At 53.0% G+C, this 22,082-nt stretch overlaps 2 protein-coding genes and 1 pseudogene across 2 annotated transcripts in view; 2 read left to right on the top strand and 1 right to left on the bottom strand.

The window, feature by feature from the left end:
* The first annotated feature begins 5,006 nt into the window (after window positions 1-5,006).
* Window positions 5,007-21,119, top strand: XYLT2 (xylosyltransferase 2). Its single transcript, XM_059046374.2, has 11 exons — window positions 5,007-5,254; window positions 13,895-14,384; window positions 14,664-14,839; window positions 15,135-15,337; window positions 15,784-15,864; window positions 16,063-16,279; window positions 16,364-16,540; window positions 16,813-17,075; window positions 17,358-17,553; window positions 18,113-18,446; window positions 19,973-21,119. Exons 1-11 carry the CDS (start codon window positions 5,120-5,122, stop codon window positions 20,293-20,295), a joined length of 2,595 nt encoding a protein of 864 aa, XP_058902357.1. The 5' UTR covers window positions 5,007-5,119; the 3' UTR covers window positions 20,296-21,119.
* Window positions 6,044-10,336, bottom strand: LOC136793226 (protein SET-like; annotated as a pseudogene).
* The window catches only part of EME1 (essential meiotic structure-specific endonuclease 1), a 34,153-nt gene continuing 19,202 nt past the window's right edge, over window positions 7,132-22,082 (top strand). Inside the window, exon 1 of the mRNA XM_067021141.1 lies at window positions 7,132-7,143. The gene's annotated coding sequence lies outside the window, so the exon portion shown is untranslated. The remainder of the gene's footprint in view (window positions 7,144-22,082) is intronic.

The following is a 22,082-nucleotide window of genomic DNA, read 5'->3' as shown; positions in this document are numbered from 1 at the left end:
CTGGGAGCCTAACTGACACCTCCTTTGTGAACTACATGTGTCCACCACAGGCTTTTTAGACAACTCAGAGGACCAAAGAGAAAGATAATACTGCATATGGGCTCTCAGCTGGCTAAATAGAAAAATGAAATAGCTATGGCTTTTTCATTTTGGCATAATACATACTGTTGACACGCAATATATACAACATAATGGAGAAAGAAAAATAACAAAGATATAGTGGAGCACTTAAATTCTTCTCCAGAAAAAAGATTCATAAATTTCAATATTGACTCAAAAAAGAAGCACAAAATTCTGAATAGATCAATAACCAAAAAGAAAAGAAAAAAAAAAAAAAAAGAAGTTACTGAAGAAAGCTCCCTAAAAGACTCTTGGGTTCTGTGCTTTTGTTGACAAGACTTTTCTAATGGTTAAGGAACAGCAGTGTCTATTGTTGTTATGTACAACAATTCCTATTGTTGTATAAATTATTTCAAAACACAGAATAAAGAAATAATGCTCCTCAATTTGTGATGTAAACTCTGATTCTTAAGTCTACAAAAAAAAAGTAAAGAAAGCCATAGACCAGGGGTTGCAAACTCAAGTGTCTGTAAGCGCCAGAAACTATAAGTGGGTGAAGTTGACTGGTGTGTGAAATGACTGGGGAAAGTGGGAGCTACAGAAATTGAAGAGTGTGCACCTCTTTTTAAAGAATTCAAAATCAAATGCTTCAAACTCCTGTGCTGGTCACATAAACAAGTCCCATGAGTCACAAGTTTGCAGCCTCTGGTACAGGTTGATCTCTGTTATAAAATAGATGTAAAAATCCTAAATAAAATACTAGCAAGTTAAATTCAACCTACACTACAATTTTTTAAAAACCTACTAAGACCAAGTTACATTTACTCTAAGGGATGCAAAAACGTTTCAACATGTGGAAATTATTTTAAAAATAATCCATCATCTCACATTGGAAAAACCTATATAATCATTTCAGTAGATGTTGGAACTTAATACCTGACAAGGGGAGGCCCAGGAATACAGAGCTAGGTTGGGTGTGAGCTGGCAAAGGATGTCCCAAATGTAGCATCTAGGGGTAAAGCCAGGACCAGGTCCAGCAGACAGACAGCCCAGTGAAGTGTCGATCCAAAGAACTGGACACAGAAGCAGAAATTAGATAAAGGCAAGAAGACAGGTCCTGCAGAGATGCTTGGGAAGCACAGCCTAGGGACTTTACTGTAGGAGCCTCCCTGTCGTCTGGTACTGAGCCAAGTTTGGACTCTAGCTGCTGAAAACACTGGGAACATTTGAAAACACTCAGCATTCACTTATCATAATATTTCTCCTAAAACTAAGGTCTAAGGATGATGTCATCACATGAGAAAGGACACATCATAGAAGCAGCCCACTTAAAAGTAAAAAATGCTTTCCTGCTCTGATTTTCTGAGGAGCCATTTTGTGTTTTCAAGACTTCCTACAATAAAAGAAAAAGAAGCACTATGGAAGTTATAGGGGAACCTGTGGGAAGAGGAGACAGTGGGGAGCATGAACCTTGCATTTTATATGGTCAAATCTCAATCAGTCAAGGCATGTTAGACCTCAATAACCAATTTATTCTATTTTTAAAATTTTTAACCTTTTTGGCTGCACCGCATGGCTTGTGGAATCTTAGTTCCCTGGACCCCCCACAGGGAAAGCATGGAGTCCTAACCACTGGACAACCAGGGAATTCCCAATGACCATCAGTAAAATCTAAGTGGGTACTGATAGAGTGACAGGGAATGAGTGCTAAGTCAGGACTCCACACCTCTACCTCATACCGTACACACAGAAAATTTCAGATGGATTAAAGACTTAAATGTAAGATGTAAAATAAATATTGTAGGAGAAAAGATATGAGACCATATACCTCATCAAGGATCAGGAAGATCTACCTAACTAGAAGAGAAAATGAGAAGACATAAAACAAGAAGAACATAATTGATTCCAAAAAAAAAGTTAAAAAATTTTAAAAGACCTTAAAAAGTCAAAATGCAGTGATAAATTGAAGAAAACTTTCAACTTCAAAAAGATGAAAAAAAGTCTTAAAATTGATAAGAAAAAGACAAATAATGCAATACCAATAGATAAACTCATGAAGATTATGAAGAGGCAACTCTGGAAAAAAAGTTGGTTTCCAGTCAGGAAACCAACTGAGACACTCCGCAGCAGAAAATCACAAATTAAAAACCAAGGCAGGGCGGCGCAGTGGTTGAGAGTCCGCCTGCCGTTGCAGGGAACACGGGTTCGTGCCCCGGTCCGGGAGGATCCCACGTGCCGCGGAGCGGCTGGGCCCGTGAGCCATGGCCACTGAGCCTGCACTTCCGGAGCCTGTGCTCCGCAACGGGAGAGGCCACAACAGTGAGAGGCCCGCGTACCGCAAAACAAAACAAAACAAAACAAAAAATCAAGGCATTCACTTCTCACCTATCAGATTGGCAGAAATTCAACAGTGGTAACAACTGCTGTTGGAAGGGATGCAGGAAAACCATACTCTCATACACTGCTGTCAGAAAAGTTGAATTGTCTTTGAAAACACAATCTGGCAATAGCTATTAACATTTAACATTCCCCTTTCCCCAGTAATCCCATTCCTGGGAAACTCTACCACAGAAATGAACACATAAGTGTAGAACCACGTTATTATAGCCTTGTGGTAGTCACAGAAACTGGAAACCAAGTGAATGCCCATTCAAGAAAGGAGTGGCATATTATGCAGCCATTAAAAAAGAATGGGTTAGGGGCTTCCCTGGTGGCGCAGTGGTTGAGAGTCCGCCTGCCGATGCAGAGGACGCGGGTTCGTGCCCCGGTCCGGGAAGATCCCACATGTCGTGGAGCGGCTGGGCCCGTGAGCCATGGCCGTTGAGCCTGCGCGTCCGGAGCCTGTGCTCCGCTACGGGAGAGGCCACAACAGTGAGAGGCCCACGTAACGCAAAAAAAAAAAAAAAAAAAAAAAGAATGGGTTAGAGTCCCATCCATTCTGGGAGAATTTCTACTATGTGTTTATGGTCAAGATACAAAGTGTATGTAAATTAAAAACCCGTGTGTGTGTGTGTGTGTGTGTGTGTGTGTGTGTGTGTGTGTGTGTGTGAATTCTTACAAAGGTGGAAGGAAAGAAGGAAGGTAGGAAGGAAGCTAGACTGTTAACATGGAGGGGAAGGGTAGAGAAATACTTAAAAGTGAGTTTCTATATTTAAAAACCATGTGTGTAATGTGATGCCGTCCATGCAAAATCTATACACATAAAGAGATGGGGAAAGGATCATCACCAAAATATTAATGATGATTATCTCAGGGAGTGGGATTGCAGGTGACTTTTACTTTTTTCCTCATTTTTTCCCTATGTTTTAAATGTTATATAATGAGTATATATTATTTACACAATCAGTGGAAAATAAAGTTATTTTCATTGTTGGGTGCAGGGGAGTATGGGTAGGTAGACAGTCCCTGGGGGACCTGATTTAATGAGCACACAAGATCAATATTTAATTAACATATCAATCGCTGGCATGCCAATTGATGTTTTCCAAAATCTTGAAGTGTAGTTTCTCTTAAGTAGCCAAACTGTCATCTGAAACACTGTTTACAATTCTCCCACTTAACTAATGCTGAAGAATAGAATGATTACAAATACCAAAGGGGCAGGAGATGATTAAAGGAGGTTTTATTTAAGTACCATCAAATAACTGCATCTCCTGTACTCATCACAGCTTAGAATTTCCTTATCAAGTTTATCTCCAGGCACCTTCCAAACCCTTTTATCATCACTTTCAAGCTCTTTTCTTTTTTTTTCAACCATTTTTTTCCAGACCTCTGTGTAGTGATTCTTAAATCTTCATTATAAATTTTCAACCTTCGCTTTGCTCTTTTTATTGCTTCCTTCTCACGGAGCTTGGCTTCACTGCTGGGGATGCACCTGGCTATGCTGGGCACTGCTCTCCCACTTCTCCCCTTCCCTCTCTCAGTAGACCTGCCAGGTTCAGGGGAGGGCTGCAGGGGTTCAACACAGCAGCCTGTCCAAAAATGTTAGGATCAGCTCATGGAACAGGAAGTTGGGCTTCATTTGATCTTTCTTTTGCAACATTTACTGAGCATTGCTGGGTGTCCATTGCCGGCCTAAGGATTCAAAGGTGAAGAAGGCATGATTCCAGAGAAATCACAACCAGATATGCAGACAGTGCTTAGTAAGCACTTAGGAGGATGCCACCGATGGGAAGTGGGGAGAGGAGCAGGGGAGCAACTGCTAGGGCTGGGCACAGCGAACGGCACGCGCAAAAGTCTGGTGGTTCTCCAAGTGTGTTCCCAGACTCGTAGCATCAGCATTACCTGGGCACTTGTTGAAAATTCTAATTCTCGGGCCCCACTCTTGACCTACCAAGCAGAAACTCCGGGAGTAGGGACCAGCAATCTGTTTAATCAAGTCCTGAGGGTGATTCTGACATACCCTAGAGTTCGGTAACCACGGCTCTAGTTGGGGTCTGAGGATGCCTAGGATACGAGGGAGAAGAGAGAGGAACCAAGGCTTTGTGAAGGGCCTCAGATGCCAGTCAAAGGAGTTAGACTTTGCTCCGTAGGTGCGGCCTCCATGGTTTTTAAGCAGGGCTTGTGGCACTTAGACAATCTCTCCCAACTCAGCGTTTCTGGAAGCTCTAGCATTCTCTGCTTGCACGAGGGCAGAGAGCCAGCTGATTTCTACAGGGCTGAGTCCCCCACCCCCAGCCCCGACCTCAGGCGGCGAGCCAGAGAGAGGTCAGCTGCAGACCTCTCTGCAACCTGGTTCTATGGGCTTGCCGTCCAGGAGAGGTGAGCACACGCAGAAACTGACCAAGACGCGGAAGGGACCATCCGGGAAGCGGACCCGGCTGGAAAGGCCAGCAATCCGCCCGACGCGCTGGGCAGCCGGGGCCAACAGCGAGGCCCAGGCTCCGCCCCTGGCCCACCGGGCGCCGCGTTTGGGGCCTGTGGGCCCCGCCCCCCGCCCCGCCCCGGCGCGCGCCAGGCGCTCCTCCCTTGGGGGAAGCCGGCTCGGCCCGCGCACCCGTGCGCGCGCCCGCGGCCGGGTTGCAGGGCTGGGCGCGCGCCCCTCGTCCCAGGCAGGAAGATGGTGGCGAGCGTTCGGGTGCAGAAGCTTGTGCGGCGCTACAAGCTGGCGATTGCCACGGCGCTGGCCATTCTGCTGCTGCAGGGCCTGGTGGTGTGGAGCTTCAGCGTCCTGGAGGACGACGAGCCGGGCGAGGTGCTCCGACGGCCGGGCGGGCAGGCGGGCAGGCCGGGCGCGGGGGCGCGCGGGGTCCTGGCGGGGATGCGGGCGGCCCCGGCCGGGGAAGTGGGGCACGAGCCGCTTGCGTGTCGCGCGCTGGCGGCCGCCTGGCTCGGGGCCTCGGACTCCTGGAGCCCGGTTCCCGGGGGCCTACGCGCGGGGCTGTGCGTGACCCGGGGGACCGGGCCGCGGGCCGGCAGGGGCCCCGGGCGGGAGGAGCGGGTCTTGGTGGGGTGGTCTGCAGCCCGGGGAGCAGTGAAGGTCAGGCGCGGGGGCGGGGGCAGCGGGGCCGGGAGGCGGGGCTGGGCCCGAGCCTGTTCGAAGGTGGGGAACCCCAGGCCAAACTTTCTGAAGTTGGGAGGGGGCGGGAGTGTGCGCGCCGTGGGCGGAGGACTGGGGCCGAGGGACCCCGGGCAACCGCGCCCAGCTGCCCCTCGGGGGCAGTAGCCAGTGAAGAAGTGGAGCCTGGGAGTGGAACTCAGTGTGGCAACTGAGGAGAGGGAGTGACCCCGAGGGAGAGAACGGGAGTGTCCCTGAGACGTGGCTCCCTCAGCCAAGGGTCTGAAGAACCTGCATGAGTCTTCAGAAGAGGATGGAAGGGGAATTGAGCTGCTGAGGGGGCCTCAGGACATTAGGGAATTGGGGACTCGCCCCCTCTGACTCTCAGGGAATGGGGGAAGCAGCAGCTGGTTTAGCAGAACCCCAGGCTCTGGAGCAGGGGCAAACCCCATCTTGCTTAATCCCCAGGTACTTGCTCTGAGAGCCTCACTCACTCTTGGCTGATGTGGTTTCAGCTGGAGACCCAGACATGCCTTCCCGAGGCCTAGATGCTTTCCCCAGTGTGGTCAAGAGGGTCCAGTGGTGTCTGAGACCATCCTGGAAGGTTGGAGAGGATAGGCCAAACCCTGGCCCTAAGCTGTGGGCCAGATGACAGGACTTCCCTGCCCCCACCCCTTGGTTCTGGTGCCTCTAGGGCTCTGAGTCAGACACTCTGCTTGCCCCATCCTTTTGGGCCTCTCCACCTGGCAGGGTGAAGGCCAAGGGAGCCCTGATGTCCTCTTCCCCTTCCTGCATATGGGCAGTCTGGAAGGCCTGGTGTGGAGACTGGGAGAATTGCCGCTTTTGCCTTTTTTGGGGAGAACCAAGAGACTAGGGTGGTGAAGGGAGCTCGGACAGAGTCACATGAGACCATAACTCCAAAAGGAGCTGAGGTTGGGGTTGGGGGAGGCTGGCTCTGTGGCATCTGAAGGGCGTGAGCTTGTTCTTTGTGGTCCAGTAAGTAGCGGGAAGGGGAAGAAGAGAGTGTATGAAGATTTTTTGGGCAGATGAGACATTCTAAGATGGAAAGGGCTGCCAAGGAGTTAGGGAGCCCTCTGACCCTGGAATATGTGAGCACTCTGGGGAGGGGCATGGCAAAGCATCAGAGGCTTCCCAGAAACAAATCTCTGGATGGGATGAGAGATTGTCCAGGCCTCAAGGTCCCTGCTGCCCTGCTTCCAGCCTGGGGTGGAAGAGTGCAGTAGAGTGCATGGGATCCTGCCTCCCCACCTCCTCCTCCAGCTTCCTAGCAGAACCTGATAGGGGAATCCCTGGACTAGAATGGGAAAAAGATCCTTGATGACCTAAAGGCTGTGTGGTCCAAGCAGCCCTTGGGGCTTGGACCCCTTCAGCAGCCATCTCAGTTGGACCATCCCACTTCACCATCCTATGTCCTATTCCAGCGCTGCTGCTGGTAAGTGGTATGACCGTTGGCAAATCGCCTAACCTCTTTTGCATCCTCATCAGTATCCGCGCCCCAAGGATGAGGGCAATAATAGCACCTCTCTCGTTGGGTGATGCCTGTGAAGTGTTGGCAGGAGTTGCTGGTCCATGCTAAATCATCAGTAAATAACTCTTATTATTTATTATTATTATTTATTTATTTTTGGCTGTGTTGGGTCTTCATTTCTGTGCGAGGGCTTTCCCTAGCTGTGGCAAGCGGGGGCCACTCTTCATCGCGATGCGCGGGCCTCTCACTATCGTGGCCTCTCTTGTTGCGGAGCACAGGCTCCAGACGCGCAGGCTCAGTAATTGTGGCTCACGGGCCCAGTCGCTCCGCGGCATGTGGGATCCTCCCAGACCAGGGCACGAAACCGCATCCCCTGCATTGGCAGGCGGATTCTCAACCACTGCGCCACCAGGGAAGCCCCAACTCTTATTATTATTTCAATACTGCACAGTGGTAACAGGGATTCATTCATTCGGTCAGTCATTCATTCAACAAATATTTATTAAGTCTTCCTTCATACCAGGCACTGTGCTAATACTGGGGATACAGAAATAAATATAACAGATGAGGTCTCAGCGCTCGTGGGCAGACAGGGAGAGACTGACAGGGAAATAACAATAACAAGAGGGCTGGTTTAGATAGGTGGTTGGGGAAGGCTTCTGCAGGAATTGGCCTGTGAGTTGAAAGACCCAGTCAGCCTGGGGAAGAGGTAGGTAGAGTTCAGGCAGAAGGCCCTGAGGAGAATGGGCTTAGCTGGGTGCCTTCAAGGAATGGAAAGGAGGGTGTGGTGTGATCCCTGGAAGAAGGTTCAAGAGTTAGTCCAGGGCACATCCTAGAGCCCGCAGTGAGGGGCTGGGGTTTTATTCTAAGTGGCTCTAAACTAAAGGGGTCTAAGCAGCGATGGATGAGCTGTGCATTTAAGAGGCACACTCTGCCCATCTGTGAGGGCTAGACTGGAGACCAGAGATGACCATTAACATCCAAAGAGCCATTTTATGGTTTTCAAAGCTTTTACATTGTCTCACCGCTTACTTTATGTACACATTTAGTTTTATTGTAACAAAGCAACTTGTACACGTTTAACGTTTAAAACTGAGCATCATCTTTCCTTTCCAGTGAAGCAAAAAGAAAAATTTTTAAATAAACAGGAACAGAATTACAATAGAGAATGTCAATTGCAAATAAGATCCTATAGGCTCTGCTGATTCTCCCATCCAGTGGCAGGGCTCAAGTCATCATTAGGAGAGAATTTTTATTTTAAAAGTGTCATCTTAAACTGCAAGGATGTCCGCTAAACATCACAATTAAACATGCCAAAGGAGAAGCCATGTTGTCAAAGTGCCCACTGAACCCACCCAAACGTCTCAAACCCACCCTCTGCTGACCTTCTATAACCCCATTTATTTAAGTTTGTTTTTTCTTTTTTTAAACAAGAGAAAGTAGACAGATACATGTTGGTGAATGCTAACTGTCCATATTCACATAGAGATACAGTGTAATCTCTGAGCCCAATATACAGAGAAAGGAGGCAAAAAGCTAGAATTCTATGCACTACTACACAGGGGCCTAGCACCCTCCAGCGTCCAGCAGAGCTAAGGGAGCAGAAGGTTTTTCTTTTTTCCCACAGAGCATGGTGGTGTTGATTCCATAAAGTTTTTATTGAGACAGGAAGGGATAAAAATGAATTTGGAACAGAAAGGGGTAGAGATTCTTTTCCCACTGAGTTGTGCTCAAGGTGTTTCCCCAAAAAATAAGTTGTGAGCCATGGTATAAAGGAGAAAAGAGACCTCAAAAACAGGGCGACTGAGCACAAGAGGAGGAGAAAAAAGAAAAAAAAAAAAAAAGACTGCAACTTGCTCCCGGGGACTGGAGAAAATTCAAAAAGGAAGGTTGGAATCCATCAGTGTTCCATTCGTCATCTTCTCCTTCGTCTTCCTCTCCTTCCTCCCCCTCTTCATCCTCTTCATCTTCTTCACCTTCATCCGCATCCCCTTCTTCATCAGTATCTTCCGATCCTTCTTCTTCATCATCATCATCATCATCTTCTTCTCCTCCCCCTTCCTCATCATCCGTGTCCGGAACCAAGTAGCACTATAATGGATTTGGCCAAATATCCTCTTTGATGACCTCTCCTAACTCATCTGCACCTTTCCGGATTTCCATTTGATTTCAGTGGACTTTGAAGATGGATCACCACTCTCATTCAGATGAAATTCTTTGGAGGGAACTTTATTTTCAAAGTCAGGGTTTTCATCAAAATAAAAATCTATTCTGTAAGCCGATTTAATATCTTAAAATTCTGCCACTTCGACTCTTGTCAAATAATGCAGCGCCTCTTCATCCTCCTCCCCAAGCAGTGCAGACACTTGTGGATGGTTAACAAATGTTGTTACCCCAAAATTTGGGATTTGGGCGATCAATTCCGACCTCTTCTGAGAAAATGGTTGGCGGAGTTTGTTATATTTCTGTTGTACTTTCAAAATGTCCTCACTGGCTTGTTCGTTAAGTCTGTCTATTTCGTTTTGTACTTCATCAATATGTTCAGTTGCTTCTTGCTGTTCTTTTTTGGAGGGGAGGCGGCGGCGGGCGGGCAGGCGGCTCTGCTCCCTCACTCACGCTCCGCGCTCCAGCTTGCTGCTCCATCTCTCACCGCTTACTTTAAACGCTCTGAGAGGTCCAAGGTGGTGGGGTGTGGGATAAGCATTGCTGTATACTCTGTCTCCATGGCCCAGAGAAGGATTCCAAGGAGAAGCTGCAGAGCCAGGAAATGTCAGAGGACTTTGAATTCCTCCTCAGTGGGGAGAGGGGGCCTCGGAGGCCAGACTGCCTCCAGGCAGGTGTCTTAGGGCCAGTCCCCATCCTCAGTAATTAGAGGGGACTCTGACCTCAGGGGCGACGGGGGGCAGCTCCTCTAGGGGCACAAATATGGGCCCTGCTGCTGCGCATATAAACATTCTTGGGGTGTTTATATGTGGTGGGGGCTGGCTGCCCACCAGGAGCCCCCCTCCCAGTTCCTCACTGCTGCCTTCTGGTCCCCCAGCCCCCTCTGGGATTGTCCTTCTCAGGGTCAGCCAGCTCCCCTGCTGCAGTGCAGGGCACCAACATGCCCATCTCCTCCCACATCCTATCCCCCCCCACAGCGAGCCTGGCCCTGTGCCCTGCCCTCCTGACCAGCTTCCTCACTCGCTGATACTGACTTCCATCTTGAGAGCCCACAGCTCCTTTGCCATCTCCACCCACCTAAGCTTGAGAATGTCTTCCTCTGCCTGCTGTGTGGCCAGGTCCGACATCACCAGGTTGATGTATGCTCAGTTCAGTGGGGCTGCAGCCACCTTTCCTGAGGGCTTTCCAGTCCAGGGTGCCCTCCCCAATGTGGGTAACAGATTGGGATCTGCTACCTGCCCCCTACCTGCCCTCCCCTTTGCAGATATCTCTTCTCAGATGGAGATAGACACCCCTGGCTCTCACTGGGCACCTCCCAAGAGGGCTGCTTGGGTGCCAGGCACAGAAGGCTGGGGTGCCAGGGTAGGGGTGGGGCCCTGGCCCTAAGGCACTTGCCATGCTCTGACAGAGGAGGAGAGGGAGGTCCTAGGGAGGGGAGGGACAGGGAAAACTCAAACCGATGGTCCAAAGTATCTGAAGGCCTTTGCTTCTCTCCTGACTTCACGTTTGACTCTTTCCTATTCTCCTTCCATTAATAATAATAGTAAGGATAACAGCATTTACTGAATGCTGAGCCTGTGCCAAGAGCTTTTCATTCATTCACTCATTCATAAATTCATTCATTCAACAAATATTTATTGAGGGAATTCCCTGGTGGTCCAGTGGTTAGAACTCTGCACTTCCACTGCTGAGGGCATGGGTTTGATCCCTGGTAGGGGAACTAGGATCCCACAAGCTGCACGGCACGGCCAAAAATTTTTTAAAAAGAAAATATACATATATATATATATATATATATATATATATATATCGTGTCTCCCATTGTCAGACATTCTTCTGGGCTCTAGGAATACATCACTGAACAGAACAACAAAAAGCTTTGTCCTCATGGACATTACATTCTTGTAAGGGGAGAGACATAGAATAACACAATATACATTTATACATATAAATACATTATAGGATGAGAGAAGGTAATAAGTGCTATGGGAGAAACAAAGTGGAGGCTGAGGGAGAGCTGGAGTTTTAAATACAGTGGACAGGGTGGCCTTCCCGAGAAGATGCCACCTGAGCAAGGAATTGGAGGCAGGGGCTGTGGGGACATCTAGGGGAGAGCCTTCCATGCACAGGGGACAGTGAATGCCAGGTGGGATGGAGGGACGCTGAGGAGGCCATTAAGGCTGGAGCAGAGTGAACATGAGGTCAGAGGCGGGGGAGCAGACACAGCTCACATAGCCTCTGTAGGTTCACGGGCTCTGTCCTCAGAGGGGGACCATGGGTGGTTTCACGCAGAGGAGTGGGGAGATGGGACTTGTTTTTTGGTGGTTTTTTTTGCGGTACGCGGGCCTCTCACCGCTGCGGCCTTTCCCGTTGCAGAGCACAGGCTCCGGACGCGCAGGCTCAGCGGCCATGGCTCACGGGCCCAGCCGCTCCGCGGCATGTGGGATCTTCCCGGACCGGGGCACGAACCCGTGTCCCCCGCATCGGCAGGCGGACTCTCAAGCACCGCGCCACCAGGGAAGCCCTGGGACTTGTTTTAAAGGAAACACTGGCTGCTGTGATGAGAGTGGACTGTAGGAAACCAGAGTAAGAGCAGGGCTTCCAGGCAGGGGTGGTCATGATGGAGGCAGTGAGAAGTGGTCAAATTCTGCATGTACTTTGAAGGGGGCCCCAACAGGAGGTACTGATGATGGAGTGTGAGAGAAATGAGTTGAAGTGACGCCCCTACGTTTTTGGCCTGAGAGACTTGAAGGATGGAGAGATCATTAACTGATACGGGGAAGACTGAAGAAGGAGCCTAGTGGGGGAAGATCAGGAGTATGCTTTTGGATTTGTGGGTTGATAGGTCTATCAAGCTCCCAAAGGAGGCATCAAGGAGGCTGACAGTTAGACATTTGAAGGTTCAAGGGAGTGCTCAAGACCAAAGAGAGAAATCTGGGAGTGGATGGAGTTAGGAGACTGAATGAGGTCACCTGGGGACCTAGGACAAGGCAAGGCCCCAGGGTGGCCTTGGGAGGTAAGGAAGAGTCGGCCAGGAAGACTGATAAGGAGTGGCCATGGAGGCCACACCAGGGAAACACCGGGAGGGCATCCTGGAAGCTGAGGGAGGAGGGTGCTTCAGAAGCTGTGGTCCAGTGAGTCATGCTGCTGGAAGGCCAGGCCAGAAGAGGACTTGCGCAGAGAGTGTTGAGAGAGGAAGGGGACAGCTGGTGGCGCCACCTCTTTCTAGCTGCACTATCTCATGCTCTATCTCATTGGACACTCACACTTCCCTCCTGTATTTTAAAGCTGAGGGAACCTGCTCAGAGAAGGTAGGTAACTGTGGGGGGATGGCAGAGCTGGGCAGGGAGCTCTGGTGACCTCAGAGTAGTCACACAGTGCCTCTCACTCCTCCATCCTTTCCTTGTTCATCCACCTGACACCAACCAGACATCCTATGTGCCAGCTACTTCACCGGGCACTGGAGTAATGGGGCTGAAATGACAGCCTCTCCCCAAGGAGTTGGTTGGGTAGAAGAACGTCCCACCCTGGGGCAAACGGGATGGCTTCACACAAGGAGACTCAGGGCTGGATCTTGAAGGATGGATGGGATTTGGTCAGGCAGGGAAGGGGGGGTGGGTCACAAAAGGGGGACAGGGAGAGCTGGGAAGAGGGTGGGTATACACACTTTCAAGTGTGACCGGACCATTAGGGAAGTACCTGGGTTCTAGAAGAGGCTGTAGGAGCCAGGAAGCAGGGGTGGAGATATTGAGGCGCAGCACTCAGCTTTCCCTTCGAGAAAGACCCTGCCACAAGGAGCAGTGAGTTGCCAGCCTGCAGCTGCAGGTGCCTTCAGGCTCTGCCTCAGCCGTCCAGCCATGGCCAGGCACCTTCTGGGCCACCCCCAGCAGTGGTACCACGGCTCCCATCTCTAGGCTGTCTTTGCCCTGGAGCTTCCCACTAGATGATCGAGGCCCTCTCCAAGCCGAGCTGTTGTCTGAAGCTCGTCCTTCCCGCTCTTTGCACAGATGTCAGGCCGGCTTGGCTATCTGAAGGCTTTCCCTGCTGCTTCCTGCTCCTGCTTCCTCATCATCCAGAGTGTGACCCCCCCACCCCCCCGTGAATCTCTTGCACTCTGACTCTCTCTTGGTCTCTGCTTCCCAGAGAACTTGACCAGTAATGGGGTCTCAGATTTCACCTCTGTCCTCCCCACCAGGCAAGACCCCTTTGCTGTGTTGTGGCCTCAGCACTCCCACGCGGAAATACTGTAGAGTCAGTAGAATGCTTTCCTTCTGAAGAGCACCGTCTCTTCCCAGTCTGGCCCGGGTGGGAGTGCTAGGTGGACACTCTTGTCTGCAGGGTCTTTGCATGTTTCTCTTATGATATATGTGGATATTCATTTTCATAGTTGCTGAAAAAGAAAGTGGTACCTGAATCCAAAGCACAAAAGAGATTCAGTGCCCTGTGATCTTTGTGATCGCGGGGACGTGGGTGCGATGGTGCCTTTGGGGAGGGCGACATTTCCTCTGCTGGCTGGTCAGGGAGGCCTCCCAGCAGAAGTGCTGTTTGTGCAGACTCCTCAGGCAAACAGGACTCTTCTAGATCAAGGGTGGCAGGGGGCTTCCAGGCCTGAGGCCCAGCAGGAAGCTAAAGGAGCTGGAGGAGAGTGACTGTCCCGGTGACTTGTGTCCGCCTATCTTTTACAGAAAGGAAGGCAGAAGAAGCCACGGCCGCTAGACCCCGGTGAGGGCTCCAAGGACACAGACAGTTCAGCTGGGCGGCGGGGCGGCGCAGGCAGAAAGCATGGGCGCTGGCGGGGCCGTGCTGAGAGCCCCGGCATGCCCGTGGCCAAGGTGGTACGGGCAGTAACCAGCCGGCACAGAACCAGCCGGCGGATCCCCCCCACCCCGCCCCCAGAGGCCCCAGGCCGCCAGAACCTGAGTGGGGCAGCGGCCGGGGAGGCGCTGGCTGGGGCAGCTGGCTTCCCACATGGAGACACAGGGAGTGTGGAGGGCGCCCCCCAGCCCACAGACAACAGCTTCACGCCCAAGTGCGAGATCGTGGGCAAGGATGCTCTGTCTGCCCTGGCCCGGGCCAGCTCCAAGCAGTGCCAGCAGGAGATTGCCAACGTGGTGTGCCTGCACCAGGCCGGGAGCCTCATGCCCAAGGCTGTGCCCCGGCACTGCCAGCGGGCTGGTAAGAGACAAGCATGGGCAGAGAGGTGGCAGCCCGGGAGGGGGCATGGCAGGGATCCTCACCTCCATTTCTCAGGGATGAAAGCTCAGAGGGGCTCACCTTGCTGCTCAAGTTGGGTGACAAGTGCACTAAGTGGCAGAGGTGGAGCTGGGGCCTAGGAGCAGTGGCTCTAAGTGCAGGGTTCCTCCTTTGGAAGGCAGGCAGCCCCCTCTTCCCATCTTGCCTCCACCCTGTGACCTGGGGCCAGACTTCACCGATGCCCCTGTTCTCTCCTCTCAGGGAGGATGAGCCCCGGCATCCAGTGGGACGACGTTCGGGCCCAGCAGCCCGTGGATGGCCCCCCAGTACGAATCGCCTACATGCTGGTGGTCCATGGCCGCGCCATCCGCCAGCTGAAGCGTCTCCTCAAGGCTGTCTACCACGAGCAGCACTTCTTCTATATCCACGTGGACAAGGTACCTACTGTGGCCGGGGAGACCAAGGACATCTGAGTAAGTAGAGCAGAGACTCAGAAGGTCATAGACAGTGTCTCTGACCTGCTCGAGTGGCCCAGAGATAGGGGAACAGGGAATGGGGGAGCAGCCAGCACCAGGTGACATGGCTGCTTCAGAGCTGGAGCCCTGGCCTGTGCTCTCTCCATTCCGTGACACTCGTACTCTGCTCTGGGGTGGGGCGGAGTGGGAAGGTTGTAATGCTGGGGGTCCATCTTCCACTGCTGAGTTTCCACCGCTATCTCCCCACTTCCCACAGCGCTCCAACTACCTGCACCGAGAGGTGGTAGAGCTGGCCCGGCAGTATGATAACGTGCGGGTGACGCCCTGGCGCATGGTCACCATCTGGGGCGGGGCCAGCCTGCTGAGGATGTATCTGCGGAGCATGCAGGACCTGCTGGAGGTGCCCGACTGGGCCTGGGACTTCTTCATCAACCTCAGTGCCACTGACTACCCGACCAGGTGTGCGGTGGTGCTATGAGCCCTGCAGATGGGAGGGGGGCACGTCAAGGCACTCGGGGTTCAAGGGTCCTGATGGACTCCTTCCCTCCCCCAAGCCTCATTCTGGGATCTGCATAGCTCAGACATGGTCCCTTGGCCCCTGCAATGTTTTAGGGGAGGAGCTGGTGGAAGATGATGTGAGGATTGAGAGTGACAAGAGATGGGGAGGGGGAGGAGCCAGAGGTCTGTACTGGGGGTCATGGGTCAGACAGCAAGGGGTGGAAGAAGGATGGGGTGGTCTTCCTCAGGGGCCTCAGATGCCCACCACCCCAGAGCATCAACCTGGAGTAGGTCACTTGGTCAGGTTGACTCTCAGTGAGAAAGGAAGGGGCCAAGGAGTAAAGTCACTCTGGGCCAGTGACTGAGCCACTCTCACACACGCTACCCACATCCCATTTCCTCTCCAGGACCAACGAGGAGCTGGTAGCTTTCCTGTCCAAGAACCGGGACAAGAATTTCCTCAAGTCGCATGGCCGGGACAACTCCAGGTGAGGGGCCGGGGGAGGAGGCCCTGGTCCTGGGGTCTTGCCACAAGCCCTCCCACACAGGGGCGTTCTGTGGCCCCAGCCTTGGGTTGCAAAACCTCCAAACCAATCACAGATTAAGGAGCACTGTTTCCTGGAAGGATGAGAGCCTGGATCCCACCCTGCAAAACCCTCAGCCACGGGCCCATCTGCCCCCCACAGGTTCATCAAGAAACAGGGCCTGGACCGGCTGTTCCATGAGTGCGATTCGCACATGTGGCGTCTGGGCGAGCGGCAGATCCCAGCGGGCATCGTGGTGGATGGCGGCTCTGACTGGTTCGTGCTAACGCGCAGCTTTGTGGAGTATGTGGTGTACACAGACGACCCACTTGTGGCCCAGCTACGTCAGTTCTACACGTACACGCTGCTCCCAGCCGAGGTGGGTGACCGGGCCCGCACCCAGGCCAACAGGGCGCATGGTGGGTGCCCCAGCTCACCCTCCACCCTGCCCTGTCACCCGCAGTCCTTCTTCCACACGGTGCTGGAGAACAGCCCAGCCTGCGAGAGCCTCGTGGACAACAACCTGCGGGTCACCAACTGGAACCGCAAGCTGGGCTGCAAATGCCAGTACAAGCACATCGTGGACTGGTGCGGCTGCTCCCCCAACGACTTCAAGCCGCAGGACTTCCTACGGCTGCAGGTGCTTCCCTATGACCCCCAATCTCTGCCCCTTGATAGGGCCTCACCCCAGCTTTCGCCAGGTGCTTTCCAGTCAGAAATTATCCAAGGTGGTCCAACCAGAGAATCTGGGGGCCACTCACTGGCAGCAGCCCTTAGGGGTCGGGGGCTACACCGGCAAGCAGGAAAGGCCCTGGGAGGCTGATCTCCAGGCAGTGCCGGGAAGGGCGCCTCCCCTGCTGTGCTCTCTGGGACCTCCAGACCCCTTCACCCTCCTTGCCTCTCTTGCTCCAGCAAGTCTCCAGACCCACCTTCTTCGCCCGGAAGTTTGAGTCAACTGTGAACCAGGAGGTACTGGAAATCCTGGACTTCCACCTATATGGCAGCTACCCCCCCGGCACTCCAGCCCTCAAGGCCTACTGGGAGAACACCTATGACGTGGCCGATGGCCCCAGTGGGCTCAGTGATGTCATGCTCACTGCTTACACCGCTTTCGCCCGCCTCAGCCTGCGCCACGCCGCCACCGCTGCATCCCCACTGGCCCACCCACTCTGCAGGTGAGACCTCCTCCTGACATTTTGCAGACCCCCAGTGTGTAGTGCCCTACGAGGAGGCCAATCAGAAAGAGACAGCCCCTGCCGCCAGGGAGCCCCCAGTCTGAGGCAGGGAAAAATGCAAACAAAGGCGGCAAAAGCCAGGCACATAGGATCTGTGGGTATGAGATCTGGGACAAAGAAAACACCTGGGGATGGGACACCCCAGAGCCCCCTCTCTGGGATTCCAGGCCAAGCCAGGTGTGCTGATGGCATCTCCCTTTCTCCCTGCTGGAACCTTCTTAGGTTTGAGCCCAGGGGCTTGCCGTCCAGCGTGCACCTGTATTTCTATGACGACCATTTCCAGGGCTACTTGGTGACGCAGGCGGTGCAGCCCTCAGCCCAGGGGCCGGCAGAGACGCTTGAGATGTGGCTGATGCCCCAGGGGTCGCTGAAGCTGTTGGGGCGCAGTGACCAGGCCAGCCGGCTCCAGAGTTTGGAGGTGGGACAGGTCCTCCCCTTGCTTTCTCCTGTTCCCCAGCAAGAATCGGGGTAGTGGGGAGAGAGGGACAGACACTAAGGGAGGGCTAAGGACTGGGTTAGGCCTTTCAGAAATGGATTCACAGGTCTTCTTTCCCAGTGATTGCAGCCTTGGGATGCAGAGAGGACATGCAGTCAGCAGGGAGGGGACTTTGGTTCCACTACAATGCAAGCCCAGTCTTCTAAACTCCAGGGATTTTCTGCTAAAGGGACTTGGACATTCCAATCGGGCCAGAAGATTAGGCTTTTGAGTGTCTCCGTAGTGTGGGGGTCTGGGAAGGGCTTCGAACCTCATCTCTGCCTTACTGCCCCCAGAACTTGAGAGCAGGTCAGAACAGGAGCCTAGAATAAATCTCAGAGCTTAGTAAAGAAATCCTAGTCTGAGCCCATCGTTTTGCAGATAGGGAAACTGAGGACCAGAAAGAGACAGTGACTGGCCTGAGGTCACACAGGAATTAGAGGTAGCAGCAGGTAGAGAGGACTTTACCCCGGCTCCTGCCCAGCTGCCTCCTTTCCTACAGGTTGGCACGGAGTGGGACCCCAAAGAGCGTCTTTTCCGGAACTTTGGGGGGTTGCTGGGGCCGCTGGACGAGCCTGTGGCCATGCAGCGCTGGGCCCGAGGCCCCAACCTCACAGCCACTGTGGTGTGGATCGATCCCACCTATGTGGTGGCTACGTCTTACGACATCGTGGTAGACGCGGAAACCGAGGTCACGCAGTACAAGCCCCCACTGAGCCGGCCCCTGCGGCCAGGGGCCTGGACTGTTCGACTGCTTCAGTTCTGGGAACCCCTGGGTGAGACCCGCTTCCTCGTGCTGCCCTTGACCTTCAACCGCAAACTACCTCTCAGGAAAGGTAAGGATCTAGTTCCCAAATGATGCCCAGGAGCCAGGCCGAATAGGATTTGCCAGACAGGTGACCCCCCAAGAAGCTGACCATCAGAGTAGGGGAAGGGGACATGTTGTGGCCTTGATCATTCATCCGTAAGCATCCCAGGGCCTTGTATGGTGCTTTGGAGTTAGGCAGACTTGGCTCTAGAACACAGCTCTGACACTTTAATTGGGCTTTTATCCTTGGCAAATTACTTGGCCTTCCTGAGCCTCAGTCTTATTACATGTAAAGTAAGAGTAATACGACTGTTAGAGACCTCCTGGGTGCATGGAACACAGATCCACTCAAATGAGCTCCACTGAAAAAGGGGAAATTATTGGAAAAATGCAGGGCTTTCCCCCACGGAACCTAGGAAATGACTCAGGTCCCACTGGGACCCAGAGGTGCTTTCTGTCTCTCTGGGGCCACCTTGTCCCTCATCCTGTGCTCTGTGTATCAGCCTCAGGCTCTGGTTTCTCAGTATATCGATACATGGCCTCTCAGTGCAACAGAAACTGACCAGGGCCTCTTGGTCTACAAGTCCCACATTCTTAGGACAGCAGAACTGATTGGCCATCCTCCCAGTCCATTGGTAGCCAGGTGGGCAGGGTCACATGGCCCTCCACCCACGTGGCTGAGGATAAGAGAGCAGACTCTGAACACAGGCACAGGCTGAAGGTTCCTGCAAGGGGGCCCTAATACAAGTAACTACCCCCTGGGAGATATTAGGAATGAGTATGTGGGTAAAAGTGGCTGGTATATAGTAGGCGCTCAATAAGTAGGTAGATGTTTCCTTCTTCCAGCCACATCCTATCACAGAGAAGGTGGGTCGGAGCAGAGGTAACCCAGAGGAGGACGGGGTGCTGGGGTGGGGCAGTGGCTGAGGTGGATCATAACAGGCAAGCTGTGCCTTGCTCTCCTAGGACTCATAGCCTGATGGAGGAGATGGGGCGGGGGAGGCAAGCTTGACAGCAGGAGGGTATTGGAGCTGAGCCTTGAAGGAGCTGGATTTTTATAGACAGAGAAGGGTATTCTAAAATGAGGGAACAAAGTTAGCAGGTGTCTGGTGCGTGAGGGGGACAGAGGGTGGAGGGGAGTAGGATGCCAGTGGGTGGTGGGAAGGAAGGCTGGCAAAGTAAGCAGGGGGCCATAGCTGGAGGGCCTGAGTACTAGGCTTCTGAGGGCTCTGGGAACCACTAGATGTGGTTGAGAAGGGGAATGGGTGACACAAACCAGACCATTACCAGAAAGTAACCTTACTTTCTAAGGTGCCTTGAACCCACTGTTTTATTTAATTCTCAATCAGGAATTCAGGGATTACTGTCTTGATTTTATAATACTAAGTTTTACAGGCATAGAAAATTCTGTGGATTAGCCCAAAGTCACTCAGCAAGATGCGACTCAGTGGTAGAGCTGGGACAGGAACTGGGGTGCCCAGACCTGACTCCCAGGGTCTGGCCTTCATGGAATCATTTGGGCGGGGCCTGCTTACTCCTGCTCTGTACCTCCAGATGACGCCAGCTGGCTGCACGCTGGGCCACCCCACAACGAGTATATGGAGCAGAGTTTCCAGGGACTCAGCGGCATCCTGAACCTGCCTCAGCCAGAGCCCGCAGAGGAGGCTGCCCGGCTGCATGTGGAGCTCACGGGCCCTGCGCTGGAGGCCTGGACAGATGGGGAACTAGGTGGCTTCTGGTCTGTGGCCGGACTGTGTGCCATGGGCCCCTCTACCTGTTCCTCCCTGGAGCTCTGCAGACTGACCAGCTGGAGCTCTCTGTTCCCCGACCCCAAATCAGAGCTGGGGCCTGTCAAAGCAGATGGACGACTCAGGTAGCAGGGTCCCAGCCAGCGCCTCCGGAAGACCCGGGGAATTGCACCTTACAGACGATGGAGGGATGTCCCCTTCATATGCAAGAACCAGAGGCCCAGGCAGTACACCTGTGTCAGCCATCAAGAACCTGTAGACGGCAGGGAAGTTGGGCTTAGTATTTACCACCGCAAATGGCTCTGCCAGGGACCAGGATGTTGCAGGAACATGGGGAGAAGGGCTCCAGCTTCCACAGCCCACTCTTCCTCACCTTCCCCTCTAATTTTTTTTTTTTTTTTTTTTTTAAGAAAAATGGGTAGGTAGTGGGGGGATGAACTGGAAACAAAAGATGTGCAATAGGGCTCAGAGCAGCCCCAGGAAGTGGGCCATGGCTCTGGGGAGCAGGGGCCTGCCTCGCTCTCCAGGGCCTCATCCGCCAGCCTTGGCCTGTGCTGCTAACTGCCGAGGCTCTGCAGGGGTCCAAGTGCTATGCCAGGCTCTGAGGCCTGGAGAACAGGTGATTTAGGGGAGCACTGCAGAGCTGGGATCTAATGGGTCAGCCTCTCCTCTTATAGCCAGGGGACCATAGAAGAGGGGGTGGGGTTGGCTCTGGGGCTTTCCAGCATCTCCTGCCCCTTGATGGGAAAGCAGGGCACCAGGGCCTACTGAGACCATTGTGGAGTCTCCCAGGTACCCAGAACTGCAAGCAGGGCCTGGGGCGAGCCCTCATGAGCAGCATGGGAAGAAGACTCTGCCAGGGCTCTCAGAAGAACCTGGAGTAGCATTGTGCCTGAAGTTCAGTGTGAAGTCTGAAATATGCAACAGAAGAAATATATCTCTATCTCTCTCAACTGAGCCTCTGTGGTTTTCCTCCTGGGTGTCAGAGAGCCATCACTGTTGGGCCCTCTTCTCCTAAAAGTCTTGGCTGGTACTTTGGCAGCAGGTGGAGTTCTCATTCCCCCAGAGTGGGAACGGTTTAGAATCCATCAAAGAGCTAGAAGCGACACAAGAACCCATGTAATCCAGACCCCTCTTTTTCTGAGGGGTAAACAGGCCCAGAGAGGCTCAGAGGCTTCCTCATTGTCACCCAGTGGGCCAGCAGGAGACAGTTCTTCAGAGTCCTGACCCGGCACTTCCTCCCTTGCTGCCAGGCCAAGGCAGAGGCTTGCTTCTCCGTCTTTGGAGACACCGGGGCCCATCCCAGAAGCCCTCGCTGTTTCCTGCCCAGTTCTGAGTTACGGGGCAGCCTCAGGAACGGAGGCAATCCCAGCCAGGGCCTGGTAGTTACCATTGCCCCATGTACGAGCAGGAGCAGTGGGTGGCGTGGGTTCCTAGCCGCTGCCTTAGCACCTGGGAGGGCCATGTTGGAAAGGTTTGTCCAGCCTCCCTCCATTTCTCAAGCCCTTTCTCCCCTCCCACTTTTCCACCATCGTCAGCCTTGACTCAGTATCAGTCCTTCACACCTTACTTAATGTGGGAGCAAAGGTGAAGGTTTCTCAGACCTTTAAAATCACCCTATCAGCCAGTCATGCTGGCTCGGTCAGCTCAGCCTGGGAAACAAAGGGCTCAGTTCCAGCCCAGGCTGCCATGTGTCAAGTTTTTCAAGTTGCCAGGAGAGGGCACCCCTGACCACCAGTGGCAGCGTTGGGGTTTTGGTTTGTTCAGCCACTGTGCTGACCTTGCGTGGAGTATCTCATTTAATCCTCACAGCCCTTTGAGGCAGCCAATTTTATTATTTTCCTTTAGCACACCAGGAAACTGAAATGATGAACCCAAAGTCAATGCTGTTAGTTGGTGGCTGCAGGCTTCAGGTG

The sequence above is a fragment of the Kogia breviceps genome, chromosome 19, assembly GCF_026419965.1.
Source record: "Kogia breviceps isolate mKogBre1 chromosome 19, mKogBre1 haplotype 1, whole genome shotgun sequence".
NCBI lineage: Eukaryota > Metazoa > Chordata > Mammalia > Artiodactyla > Physeteridae > Kogia > Kogia breviceps.
This window is presented reverse-complemented; position numbering and strand designations above follow the sequence as displayed.

What these genes read in the sequence shown, in the direction of transcription:
- XYLT2 (XM_059046374.2), top strand. Translation starts at nt 5,120, where the DNA reads ATGGTGGCGAGCGTTCGGGTGCAGAAGCTTGTGCGGCGCTACAAGCTG. An exon ending in CCGGCACTGCCAGCGGGCTG is followed by an intron (nt 14,385 to 14,663) that starts GTAAGAGACAAG and finishes CTCTCCTCTCAG; the next exon opens with GGAGGATGAGCCCCGGCATC. An exon ending in AGGACTTCCTACGGCTGCAG is followed by an intron (nt 16,541 to 16,812) that starts GTGCTTCCCTAT and finishes CTCTTGCTCCAG; the next exon opens with CAAGTCTCCAGACCCACCTT.